Source organism: Acromyrmex echinatior, chromosome 1 (genome assembly GCF_024713525.1).
Source record: "Acromyrmex echinatior isolate Ae372 chromosome 1, ASM2471352v2, whole genome shotgun sequence".
In the NCBI taxonomy this organism is placed as follows: Eukaryota; Metazoa; Arthropoda; class Insecta; order Hymenoptera; family Formicidae; genus Acromyrmex; species Acromyrmex echinatior.
In genome coordinates this window covers 9,035,267-9,049,950 of record NC_141852.1, presented here as the reverse complement: position 1 = coordinate 9,049,950, position 14,684 = coordinate 9,035,267, and the positions used below count along the sequence as shown (strand labels likewise).

Sequence of the window (14,684 nt, the reverse complement as noted above, 5' to 3'; positions counted from 1 at the left end):
TGTGATGGTAAATCATGAACGTGATCGTGAACGAAACGAAGCAGGCAGATTTAAAATTAAAGAAAGAGTAGCCTGTCACTGTGAAGAGTGAATAGAGGTATGAAAAAATTACATAATCGAAGTCGATGAGCGCATTATCTGAAATACACGATGTGAATGATAATGATTGCAAGCGCAATTATTTCATTGTTTGGACAGTGAAGTAAAAATTTTTGCATGATCATCCTGCAACATCTGCCAATGCATTCGCTTAGTGTCTTGCGAAAAGGATGCGTAAGATTTAAAAACGTGATAAAGAGCAATTATAAATAAATCAATAAAGAAGCGCCAAATATAACCAAGAATGGATTTTGATGCTTAATAATATTTTTTTTAATAAATTTTAAATACATTTTTCAATTATGTGAAATATTCGGCAATTATACTCTCAGTTTTTACACGCAATCGCATAACTGAGTGGTTTCCTGTAATTTAATAGCAGATTAGAGTAATTTATTACGATGAGTAAATATACTTCTTGCTTCCTACATCGTTGATTTGCACTTTGATCTTTGTATAAATTAGATAAATCGTGAATCAGCACTAGCATAAAATAGAAATTCCAGCATGAAATGAAGTTTGAGATAAAAATTTATTTCTTGGTACATGTGTATCTATTCTTGATATCAACAACACGAAACAGATAAATATAAATCATGTTAATATTTACTATATATTTTTTTCGTGTTATTAACATTAAGAACAGATTAGTACATCTTATGTATATACTATTCTTAATGTTAATAATACAAAAAAAAAAGATAAAAAGATAAAAGATTTCGATTCTGCTATTAATTATAAGATCATGTTAATCACGTCCAGTCCACGTAAAAGTGTGAAATATTTCGATAATGTACGCATTTGATGACATATCCGTATCTTTTTTCGATTAATTAAATTTGGATTAAAATTATTGCTTTTAAATTACATCTTTTATCCTTCTCTGTAAGAGAAGGATACAGACTTTTTCTTTTGGAAAATATCAATGATAGCCCATCATTTTTTGTAAACTTCAAAATTTTTTTGTTATATCAAATTCTGTTAAGAAATATCAATGATTAATTTCTAATATTTCTATTACGTAAATATATGTAGAGCAAGTAAATTAATTGACTTAATTGTCTACATATGACAACAAGTGTTATAAAAAGGAATTCTTAGGAATTGTAGTATAATCGGAAATAACATTGGTTTTCAAAGATAAAATAGTTGAAATAATATACAGCTTCTCCTTGTCAGTCAATTCATAATAAATATATATATTTCTTGTATTTTGCAATAAAAATGTGAAAAAAATTTATTTATAGTAATGATTGATTTCAAAGCAAATTTTTCATATTACGTACACGCATTAAAATGTGAAATTTATTTATTAAAAAACGTTTTATAAAACCTTTGTGATTTCCTTTTCTCTAAAAAGTTTTTACTTTTTTTTTTTTAAATGATATGATATAAAACTAACAATAAATTATTATTCTATTATATAAACTTATTATATAGGATGTCCCAAACTTTTTGATATAACACTTACAAGTTAAGCATACTATAAAATCGGAAAGTTTTTGCATCATTTTGCAATTTTTACAAATAGTTAATGAGATATTAATTACTACTAAAAATCACTGAATAAGTAAAACATAACGCGTATAAATTTTGTAAAGCAACAGTGAATTATAAATATGGAATGAATTTTATGTATTCGATAAAGGTACCTATATTAATTCTATTATTTTTATATGAATATTTTAAAGATCAAGCTTGTTTATAACTTTTAATTGCTTACCGAAGAATACAATTTATATGCATATAGATATATATATATATATATATATATATATATATATATATATATATATAACTGCGGATATTTTTTAGATGACCCATATATATATATATATATTGGGTCATTTAAAAAATATCCGCTGTTTTTTGTCACTAGATGGTGTTGATGGTCAACATCATCTAGTGACAAAATATCATCATACTTTTTAGATGATCCAATATATACATATGTACATATAAATCTCAAACTATTGCTTAAAATAAAAATTTATAAACCTTTTCATTTAATTTTTTGAAAATTTTCTTGTTATAGAATTTTGCGAATTTTAGAACACTCCATATACACTTCTTATCCATTGAACTTTCATATATTGTATATTAGGTCATTTAAAAAGTATCCGCGGTTTTTTGTCACTAGATGGTGTTGATGATCATATATCGGGCAACATTAATCCGATTGTGTCAAACAAACGCGCGTCTGAAAGATGACATTTTAGGTTACATTTTTTGTAAACAAAGTTTGGTGATTCATCAATCATGTCAAAAGTTATATTGGTTTGAAAATGAGTGAAATTTCTGAAGAAATACGCTATGTGATGCTTTTTTACCACAAAAAAGGCAAAAACGCAGCACAAACATGCAGAAAAATTTGTGAAGTTTACGGCGCGGATGCTGTAAGTGAACGCAGGACGCAGGAGTGGTTTGTTCGATTTCGTTCTGGAAATTTTGGTGTCAAAGATCGACCTCGCTCTGGTCGGCCAGTCACTGAAAAAGTCGATGAAATTTTGCAACTGGTCAAGCAAGACCGGCATGTGAGCTGTCAGGAGATAGCCAATGCACTAAGAATCAACCATGTGACAGTTTGGAATCATTTGAAAAAGGCTGGCTACGCAAAGAAATTCGATGTTTGGGTGCCACATGAATTAACGCAAAGAAATTTGATTGATCGAATTTCCATCAGCGAAACACTACTAAAACGCAACGAAATCGACCCATTTCTGAAGCAAATCATCACAGGTGATGAAAAATGGGTGAAATACAATATTGTTCGTAAAAGATCATGGAATAAGCGCGGCGAACCACCACAAACGACTTCAAAGCCTGGATTGATGGCAAATAAGGTGATGCTGTGTGTATGGTGGGATTGGAAGGGAGTCGTCCATCATGAGGTGTTACCTCATGGCCTAACGATTAATTCAGAGCTCTACTGTTCACAACTGGATAGATTACAAGAAGCGATTAAGGAAAAACGACCAGAATTGATTAATAGAAAAGGTGTTGTCTTCCATCATGATGCTAGACCACACACATCTTTGATGACGCGCCAAAAATTGAGGGAGCTTGGTTGGGAAGTTTTGATGCATCCACCGTATAGCCCGGACCTTGCACCGTCTGACTACCATTTGTTTCGATCTCTGCAGAACTCTCTTGATGGAAAAACATTGGCCGACAAAAGAGCTGCCGAAAATCACTTGAAAAAGTTTTTCGCCGATAAACCACAAAAGTTCTACACGGATGGAATTATGAAATTACCCGAAAAATGGCAAAAGGTTATAGATAATAATGGCCAATATATACTTGATTAAAATTGATTTTCAATAAAGAAAAATTTCATTCAAAAATTAAACAAAAAACCGCGGATATTTTTTAGATGACCCATATATTTAAGTTCTGATTAGCAGGAATTTTTCTCCGATGAGTATGATATAATTATAAGGAGTGGTGAGGTATTACATAACCAACTACTGCAATTTTGATGAAAATAAATTGGATAATAATTTGGATAAATTAATTCTGAATCATATTCTATTAATGTGATAATAATTCTGTTCGACATTTTTATCTTAGTGCTTATCTATTAATAAAGCATGATAATTCAGACAGTTTTCAAATCATTATACAACAGGTTCTGACCTTTAACAGTTTCCTTATCCCCTCTTTAAGAGTACGAAGTTTAGAATCTACCTGATAAAGCGCGTGTTAAATGGTTTATGTACGAATATAAATACAATCGTGGAGAGAATGTTCAAAGCAGTGCGGCGAGAGCTGACGTGGAGTCATTGTCGCTTTATCACGACTGTCATTGCTCGTTCCTTTCGAGATAACGGTGAAACAGCAACAAGATCAGACTCGGGGAGCACTTGGATCCGAAAGTGTTCAACACAATCAAGCAAGATGGTGAAGGCGAGAAAATACATATTGGTGAATTATTTTGTGAACGAAGCAAAACCAACGGACTTAAAATTAGTGGAAGAAGAGTTGCCGCCGTTACAAAATGGAGGTAGAAAAAATTACATGATCAACATTATGCCTATGAGCTTATCAAAACACGTTATTACAAATGGGCGCAGGTGTGACAGCAAGCGCGGTTATTCAATTTAACTTCTTTTATCTCTTCGTGAAAATTATTTTGTGATAAAAATTAATGAATTAAAAACATAATATAAAATTCTTTTATTATAATCCAATTAATACAAACTAAAAGGTAACATTATTGTTACTTTTAGTTGGTGTTGACTAAAAGTAACAATAATGTTATGTATGTTGGCAAGTTATGTATTATATTCATGCATATATCTATCATATAATATATATTTCGCTTGTTTTATAATTATAAGATATATTACAGATATGTATTATACATTCTACACAAACACACATACAATTGTATTGTAACAGAAATTTATTAATTTATTTGAAACGAATTGGGAATTCTTAATTTGTTCTATCGAATAAATTGTGTTTGTTTTTGAAATCTTTTAAATCCTTTATACGTTACAACTTTATCAATATATTACGAATTGTACGAATTTTTACAATTTCTTATCCGAGATTAGATTTTATACAAGTATTTTTTATATATCTTTTTATTATATTATCTACTTTATTAATTGGTTTATACATCTGTATTGGTGATAAGTGAGATATTCAATATTTATATTTAAAGATAAAATTTTGATAAAAGAGTCAAGTAAATTCAGTGACGAATCAAATTTCGCTGCATGAATCGCACAATAATTTTATTGCGAAAAGAAATAATATGAATATTTTATGAAACAAAACATAAATGTGTTGATTTTACATGTCTCTTTTCGCATTAGCGCATTTGAAAAATAATTTACATATAAATATTGATACAGTTTTAATTTGTATGTTAGTAAACAGATTATTACCGGACGAGTGAGTTACCGAATCCAAGAGATTTCCATTTCATGATAGATAAAAATACAAATATCGAGAATTTTGAATTTCTGAATTATAATTATTTATGTAAAATATATAAATAATTCTGTCATGCAAAAATAAATTTAAATATACTTACATTATATAAACCATAATTTTTGAATTATTAATGTCATGCACTTTATCAGCATATGTCATTAATGCTTATACAGTACATAGATTGTCAAGAATAGGATAATAAATCTAAAAAATAAAAACAAGAAATGTTTCGTAATTAAAAATATATGTAATTAAATATATACGTTATTAAAAATATACAATTTTTCTTCATTTTGAGATTAAGCTAACATTAATAATTAAATTATAAAATCGATACTGACAATTCTGCTCTTAATTAAGTTAAGTTTATCTGTTATAATAAATTATTTTATGATATTATTTATATCTTCTTTTTTCTTTTAGAATATCTCGTAGAAGCTGAATATCTTTCTGTTGATCCATACATGAGACCTTATGTGCGAGATATCTCACTCGGGGTCACGATGATTGGTAGTCAGGTAGCAAAGATCGTAGAATCTAAAAATCCAGCCTTCCCAGTCGGCAAGAGAATCGTCGGAAACCTGGGCTGGAGAACTCACACGATTATCAATCCAAAAACCGAAAATGAGTTTTTAAAACAAAAACCGTATCTTTTGCTAGACATAGACGACCTGCCACCGTCTCTTGGTCTTGGCATGCTGGGAATGCCGGGGTAAAGATTTTCATCAACATATTTACTGGATCGTCTTGTACTTACATGAACTTGCTTGTCATCATCCTTCACGAAGAAAAAGCAAAAATTTAAAAGGCATTGCAAAACAGAATATTCTTTGCAGCGCAGCGATAACTTTCATTTAACTTTTGCTGTGTGTAGATTACATAAATTATGAACCGGCGCCTAGCATAATTAGAGATTCCTATTTGAAATAGAAATTTAATTCTTTGAAATATATAAGCATTTATTTTGATGTCAATAACAGAAAAGGAGATACAAAAAGATATAAAGATATAAAAGTCATCTGTCTGTGTGTCAATGATATTAAATATTAAATACTTCGCAATTACTGACGTTAAATAAAACATTGCCGCTTAGTCATGTGTGTGACACTTTTTAATCACATTTAGGATGGGTTATAATTTGATTATTTATACTAAAAACTATTTTAAAAAAATATTTTAAAACTAAAACTATTTTATAAAAAAATGACACACACTTTTATTATTCAATTTTTCAAGAATTTTTATGCGATCATTTATTGGTCTCCAATTTCGGGACACTCTATACAATAATCTATTTATCTTTCTCTTTCTTTCTTTCTTTCTATCATTCTTATTTACAGTAACACGGCATATTTCGGCTTGCTGGAGATATGTAAACCGAAGACTGGCGAAACAATCGTCATCAGTGGAGCCGCAGGTGCAGTCGGCTCACACGTGGGCCAGATCGCCAAAATTTTGGGCTTAAATGTTATCGGTATATGCGGCTCCGATGAGAAATGTAAGTGGCTTATTGAGGAAATGGGTTTCGATTTTGCCATCAATTACAAGACCACACCAGTCGCAGCCAGATTACGCGAAGTTGCTCCGCAAGGCGTGGATTGCTACTTTGACAATGTACGTATTAATATTAGGTGTTGGAATTAATTCGTAGCGTTTTACAAGAGATGGGAAGTGATGGGAAGTACTTTCATTAATGTATTTTTTAATGCTCATGTGAAATAAATAACATTCTTTCATTAAAAAACGCTACGAATTAATTCCAATACCTAATAATTGTGTCTTTTATATAATCAATTAAACGCAAATTTTTTAATATGATCAAAGATGGCTTTCATGTATTGTAATTTTCAAACTTTTTATGTTACACACATCAAATTTTGTTAATATTATAACTATCAATGATCAATTTCTATTACTTGTATATATTTATACGTATATATTTATACGTATATATTTATATATTTTCATTATAATTAGTTTACAATTATATATAAAATTATTCAAATTAATAATAGAATGTTTTTTAAGATTTTCCGTGATTTTTTTTTGTAATACGTAAATAATTAACGATCAATTTACTTTCCTCTTTATTCTTTTCTTTCAAAAATTAAACACACTTTTGCTTTGATAATTCTAGAGTTAAAATATTACATTCTAAAAAATATGTTCTTCTCTATGATTAATTACAGAGCTCTAATCCATGCTTATTGAATTTGCAGGTCGGTGGGGATATCTCTAGTACAGTCATGTATCAAATGAATGTGTATGGTCGGATATCTGTATGCGGCAGCATCTCGAGCTACGACGCCAAGTCTTTGCCTAAGTGCACGATTTTGCAACCTGCTATGGTGTTCAACCAATTGAAAATGGAGGGCTTTATTGTCAGACGTTGGTCGGACCGATGGAATGAAGGAATCATGCAGAATCTGCAATGGATACGCGAGGGCAAACTTCGTTACCGTGAGACCGTAACTAAAGGCTTTGAGAACATGTTCGATGCCTTCATCGGCATGATGCATGGCGAAAACATCGGCAAAGCGATCGTCCAAGTGTAGATACCACAATGTCGATAGGCATTTCTTCTTATAAGTATTTCTGCTCGTTCGTAATTTTACAACTGTATTTGAAATGTTTTCTATATTTGTTGTTGCTTAATGTTTTTTTAAATAATAATCATACATTTAGACATTTAAATTTTGTAAGGAAAATTACAGGATAAATTACTATAAATATGGAATGGAATTTATATGATCTATAGAGATATTCTATTTTTATATGAAAATTCAGGTCCAGTTGATGAATCCGTTGAAATCGTTTATATATATATATATATACACATGTTGTTTACATCTTATCTATCGAACTTCTATGTATATGTAAGTCACATTGTGATTAGTAAAATTTTTCTCCGATAAATATGATATAATTATTATACGTAACGTATTATATAACTAACTGTTATAATTAGGATGAAAATAAAGATAATTTAGATAAATTAATTCTAATAGAATTATCGCATTCTGTTAATGTGATAATTCTTTTCGTAATTTTTATTTTAGCGCTTATCTAGCAGAATCGTAGATCAGTTATAATAATTCAAATAGTTATTAAATTACTGGATAATAGATTTTGATAAGCTTTATCTGTAGTCTCCTTATCCCCACTTTAAGATTGCATTTTGAAAAGCGCGTTATTAGCGCTATTTGTGTAATATTATCCTTATCTTATTTTTAATGGATGATGAAAACAGAATGATACAAATAGCACTAATAGCACTGCCCGAACGCAGCCTATTATGAATTCGAGCTTACATACCTCAGTATACACTAAACGCGTTCGAATTATTTATATGTCGAACAGTAATTGCGATCGAGTTAAGGGAATGCTGGAGTGTCCTGTTTTATCATTAATTATAAAAGACGCTTTTCTCTTAATTGTGTTGTAGATTGAAAAATTCTTCCCCACAATTGAAGTATCGACAACAACGCAATTCGCCAGCTACAATTGAATACGAAAAACGTGTCCGCGCGGAGACTCACCGATTACAATCGGAGCTTCTATCTGTTTTTGTTTTTTTCTCTGTCTCGCTCTATCGAAACAACAGAAATTGAAAGAATTTTAAATCACAAACACGGTTCTCCGTTTTCTTTTGACAGACTTCAGTTTCTTGGACTAATATTCGATACTCTAGCAGATGTGAAAATCTCCAATTTTTGTAAAATTTTCACGTCTGCTGGAATATTGAATATTAGTCCAAGAAACCGAATTCTGGCAAAAAAAAAACGGAGAACTGGCAACTGTGTTTATGATTTAAAATTCTTTCATTTTCTTTTTATTAAATTATATTAATCATATATCTTTTGCATTAACATATAATGGCAAAAATGATTTCAAAATATAAACATTGATGAGATATAATTTACGACTTTCTGTTCGCTGTATGTATCACGTTCGTCGAGGTGATCTGCAAGAACTTAGAATGAACTTAGTGATCTCGGGCATTAGGTGCAAGAAGAAATGTTGAAGATCTTATGTTCGATCCTGCTTTTTCCTTTTTTTCATAATTTTTTTTTAATAAATAACGTTATTAATAAACATATTACTCCAAATATATTTTTTATAAAATTATAGAAATTATACGTGTACTTCAATGTGCTCGAAATTAATTATGCATTTCGGGCGGATTTCTGAAGTGCTGCTACTACTTTTCCTTCACAACCGCTCAACGCTTGACGGCCAAACCGCTTATACGCGGACATGCATTTCAAGAGCGTCACAGTATAAGAGACATGCTGTGACCACACTTTCCAGCAAATTTTCATGGAAATATTTTCCTTCTTACATAATATTTTCTTAATAATGGTGATTGAACATCGTATTAAATAAATGCATTTTACTGAATGTAATGTACTTTTAAAATATTACTTTAGAAATCTAACAAGCAAATCAGTCATAAATCAGAAGTCAGACATTAAAAATTGACGATTGTGATTGATCAATTTTTAGTTTTTGACTTCTGATTTGTAACTAATGGGTTATTGTAAAAGGCCCATAATAAAAAGAGATAGAAGTTACTCATACTTAGTTTTTCATGCAGATATAATATAGACACATTAGTGAATATTAGAATTTTATGTGCATTATGATGTGTACATACATTACAAAACATAAAATATATTTCTAATTCATATTCACATACGTGTGTAGCTACTTCTCTTTTTGTTACGTGTAACAAAAAGGTGTACTGATGTCCTCTTTTTTCTACGTTTAATAAAAAGAGATATGTTTTTTTATGGTTAAATGTGCAGATATTAGTGATATATGCTTTTATATTTTCAATATCAGAATATACATACAACTAACATAAATCAAAGCTAATGAGAATCAAACGCAGATCAGATGTAACATCTTAAAAAAAAATAACCAAATTATAAATTCTCTGATAAATCCTCATTTTCAACACATAATGTTACTCTTTTTGCTCTGTCTAATAAAAAGAAATAAATACTTATAATACTTACATTACTAACATATCGACTTATATATCCAATATAGAAAATTGTATGTATATTATATTGTGATAATTCTAACATTGTTGTAACATATAAAAAAACATTATTAGTGAATATAAATTATAATACAATTACACAGTAACTGTATTATAATTTATATTCATTAATAATGATCACTAAAAAAAATATTGCTGCTGTTATGTATTATCGCACACTCACATGCATGATGAAATGATTTTTTAATCAACGATTAGGATGGCTTATATTTTGAGTTTATACGTTTTTATACTTAAAGAATAATTTTATGAAAAGAATCAATTTTACGAATCAATTTATTACGAATTTTCATGCTGCAATTTTATTTTTATCGAATTTCGTACACTTTATACACAATGAATTATTTATAATTTTTTCTTTCTCTCTCTTTCCTTCTCTTATTCTTGTTTACATTTTATACACTATAAATTATTTGTAACTTTTTTTTTCTTTCTCTTTCTTTTCCTTTTTCTTATTCTTGTTTACAGTAATACCGCATATTTCGGCTTGTTGGAGATATGTAAACCGAAATCAGGCGAAACAATCGTCATTAGTGGAGCTGCAGGTGCGGTCGGTTCACACGTGGACCAGATCGCCAAAATTCTGGGCTTAAATGTTATCGATATATGCGGTTCCGATGAGAAGTGCAATTGGCTTACTGAGGAAATGGATTTCGATTTTGCCATCAATTATAAGATCGGGCCAGTCGGAACTAAATGCGGGGCAAAATTGCTCCGCAAGGCGTGGATTGCTATTTTGATAACGTACGTATTTATAAAATATTGTGTTTTTTTTTTATTAAACGCGAATTTTTTATTAAACCCGATTTTTTCAATATGATCAAAGATGGTCATCGTTTGCTGTAATTATTAAAATTTTTACGTTATCATAGTCAATGCAACAACTATCGATTTTCTAATACCCTGCTTAAAAAGTCCGATAGAATAAAATAGGAAAAATCTCTACCTGATTAAATCGTATTTTTGGTTCGTAAATTTTAGATTATTTATCTGAAATATTTTATAAATTTTATATTCACAAAAAATTTTCATTGAATCAATTTTCTTTTTATTTTTTTATTTTATTAATTTTAATCCTTGCGGCTTAGGATTAAAATGTGGTTTCCAGTATACATTTATTTACATTTGTTCTTAATTTAATAACATCTGACCCCTATCCTCCTTCAGTATTTCTGTTCTTCATATCTTCCTCATACACAGCTCTATTCTCGCTCTATATATATATACGTATAAATACTTACAAACATTTGAAATACTTGAAATACATATAAATGCTATTTATTCAAAAACAGTGAAATACTTGAATACATATAAAAAATACATATAAAAGCTATTCATTTAAAAACAGTGTGTATCGCATATTACTTTCCTATAGCGTGCCTACACATAACTACTTGTGATTTTGGTACTTTATGATTGCTTGGAACTGCCCTTAAAATTATACTTATATACAACTTTGGTTTCTAATCTACTTGGTGCAGCAATCTGTGTCCTCATTCTTGTTTCTTTTCCCTCCCTTTTGCTTCTTTTCTTGCCTTATCTATCCTCTTTTCATTATCTCTATCCCTTTACCTTTTACGCCTATGAATTCTTCCATTAGCATTTTACTCTTTGTCTCCTTGCACTCTTTGAGTATATGGCTTATACTCTCTTCTATAGCATGGCAGATTCTATATCTCTTTTCTACGTCCTCTCTCCAGTACCTCCTTTTGTCTCCTTCCCACATCTAAACTTCTATCTTTCATCCTCTTTTTGCCTTCCAAGTATTTTGGTAACTTTTCTAACTGTATATTTTTGTAATTGTTATTATACCTTGACTCATTTATCTTTATTTATCTTTCTTCTTTCCCTCTTCTTTCTAGTCTCTTCAGTTCTCTTGAGATCTTCTGTTATACCTTGATCTCCTGCCTCTCTTACTCTTCTTTTTTTTGTTCCTTACATTCCTGCTCTTTCCAGCACTTCTCGTCTCTTCTTTTTCCAGTCACCTTCTTTTCCTCTACTGTCCTTTTCCAACTCTTTTATACATTCTTTTATTAACTTTTTTCTTGAGTTCCCTATTCTTTCCTCGTACTTTACTGCTCTTCTTGCTTTAATTTTGATTTCATTTATCTTTGTTTTTTTTATCAGTATATAATTAGGTATTCTCCAGTCCAATTTTAGAATCCATTTCACGTACTTCCTTTTTATCCGTCTAGTCTATTGTCGTTCTGCCAGCCCCACTCCTCCGCTCCACAGGGCTATACTCTCCACCAAAGAGTTGAATATCTTTATTCTCCTTTCGAAGTTGTCTTTGAATATTTTTTCTCCAATGCTCCATGTTCCCTTCATTGCCACTGTTGCTTTCTTTATTCTTTCTTTTATATGTTTCTCAGTCTCTCCGTTTTTTTGTACCCTAGATACTTGCTTTCTTTAACTTCTTCTATTTCCTCTTCTCTCTATTTCCACTCTCTCTTTTTTATCCTACTTCTTCCTTTCTCAAATATCATTATTTTTCTCCGGACTCAGATTCAGTCCTTTTTTTTGTATAAACCTTTCAAATCTCTTCAGCATCTCTCTCATATCAGTTTCTCTAGCTGCCAGTAGAATCACATCATCCGCGTACATTATTGTCCAGCATTTCTCTTTTCCTATTACTACTCCTCCTGTCTGGCCTTTTATCATCTCTTCCTCTAAGTCTGACACATATATATATTAGGTGTTGGAATTAATTCGTAGCGTTTTACAAGTGATGGGAAGTACTTTCATTAATGTATTTTTTAATGCTCATGTGAAATAAATAACATTCTTTCATTAAAAAACGCTACGAATTAATTCCAACACCTAATATATATATATATATATATATATATATATATATATATATATAATGATATAAACAATATCAGGCTTAGCGGACATCCTTGTCTAAGGCCTTTTTCAGTCCAAAACTCCTCCGACTTCCTATTAGCTACTTTCACTATATTCCTTGTCTCTTTACGTCTCCATAACTCGGAGTCTGAGGTTGTTCTCTATCTGCATCTTTCTCATCATTTCATTTAGCAACTTCCTGTCCACATTATCGAATGCAACTTTCCGATCCGTGAAAAAGGCAAACATCTTTCCTCCTTTTTTGCTCAATTTCCTGTTAACCACATGATTTGTGATTATGTAAACTGCAGTCATCGTTCCTCTTCCTTTTCTGAATCCATACTGTCCTTTCTTCAGCTTTTCCTCCGTTTCTTTTTAGTCTTCTGTTTAGGATAGTCGCGTAAATCTTATATGTCTTCATCTCTGTGTCCATTAATGTAATTCCTCTATAGTTTTTAATTTCTTCTTTATCTCCTTTTGTAGATAAGATAGATTAAGCCTTTGTTCCAATCTAATGGTATTCCTTCCCCTTTCCATACTCTGTTAATCATTTTCTAGAATTCTTCTCCGATTTCTTTGGACATAAACCTCCATGCCTCATTCTTTATCTCGTTTTCTCCCGGAGTCTTTGCTTTTTTTAATTTTCTCAACACCTTTATTAACTCTTCTTTTACAATTTCTTCTACTTCTTCTCTTCTTGTCTTTTCCTCTTCGCTTTCCTCACTTTCCATATTCAGAATCGTTTTCTCCCATCACGTGCCCCCTAGCAGCTCCATAAAATGGTCCCTCCAGCTGTCCATCTGTATATCCTTGCTTGGCCCATCTGATTTCTTCTTCCTACTTGTTTATATATTTCCATGCCTCTTTCTCACTTCTTATATTTTTTATCTTTTCTTCTTCTGCTTCCTCATGCTTTTTCTGTGTTTTACACCATTCTTTATAATTCTTCCTTTTTATTACATAATCTTCCTTATTAATTCTTCCTTTCTTCAGTTCTCTCAGTTCTTTTCTTAACTTTCTTTTCATACTCTCCATTCTTTATTATACCAATCTTTCCTAATTTCCATGGGAGTATTTTCTTTTTATCTTTCTTGATCGCACTTTTAATCTTTTAAGTGCCGTAATTAATCAGCATATATTTGGGAATTAAAAATATCTGTTTGCGTTACATCCAAACTCTGACTAAAAAAAGTTAAATATTCTTGAATCTCAAAAAGTTGGATATTCTAAAATGACGTAAATATAAATTATTTTGGTATATTACATGCTCGCGTATAAAATATATGTAAGTTAGCGCCTTTATGTAAATTAAATGTGCATTGAATTACACCGTGTCACAAATGAATATTTCCAATGTTAAAATAAATTTTTTTCACAAATAATTGTATCTATTAATATTAATTTTTTATTATGATTTTGTATACACTATACATGCATATGATTCAATTTCTTGGCTATTATGAATTTAGAATATGGAAAAACTTTATACATAGCGTGGTATTTATAAGAATATATTATATTAGTTAAATTACTGCTCATCTTAACTGCTAACTATTCATCTTAATTTATTGCCTTTTTAATATGTTAATATAACAAAATTTCCGTTTCAACGTTTATCTACTTGAACTAAAATATAAATATTAATAAGATTATAATGTTGATAAGATATAATATTATAATATTGATAAGATATAATTTACATTATTTGACTTCTAAAATACCGGTC

General features: G+C 30.1%; 1 protein-coding gene and 1 pseudogene across 1 annotated transcript; one reads left to right on the top strand and one right to left on the bottom strand.

The window, feature by feature from the left end:
• Positions 1 to 3,710: 3,710 nt before the first annotated feature.
• LOC105146599 (prostaglandin reductase 1) lies at positions 3,711 to 8,168 on the top strand. Its single transcript, XM_087405305.1, has 4 exons — positions 3,711 to 4,102; positions 5,467 to 5,755; positions 6,384 to 6,657; positions 7,263 to 8,168. Exons 1-4 carry the CDS (start codon positions 3,844 to 3,846, stop codon positions 7,596 to 7,598), a joined length of 1,158 nt encoding a protein of 385 aa, XP_087261431.1. The 5' UTR covers positions 3,711 to 3,843; the 3' UTR covers positions 7,599 to 8,168.
• A 447-nt stretch (positions 8,169 to 8,615) lies between these two features.
• Positions 8,616 to 12,905, bottom strand: LOC147910936 (uncharacterized; annotated as a pseudogene).
• Positions 12,906 to 14,684: the final 1,779 nt, after the last annotated feature.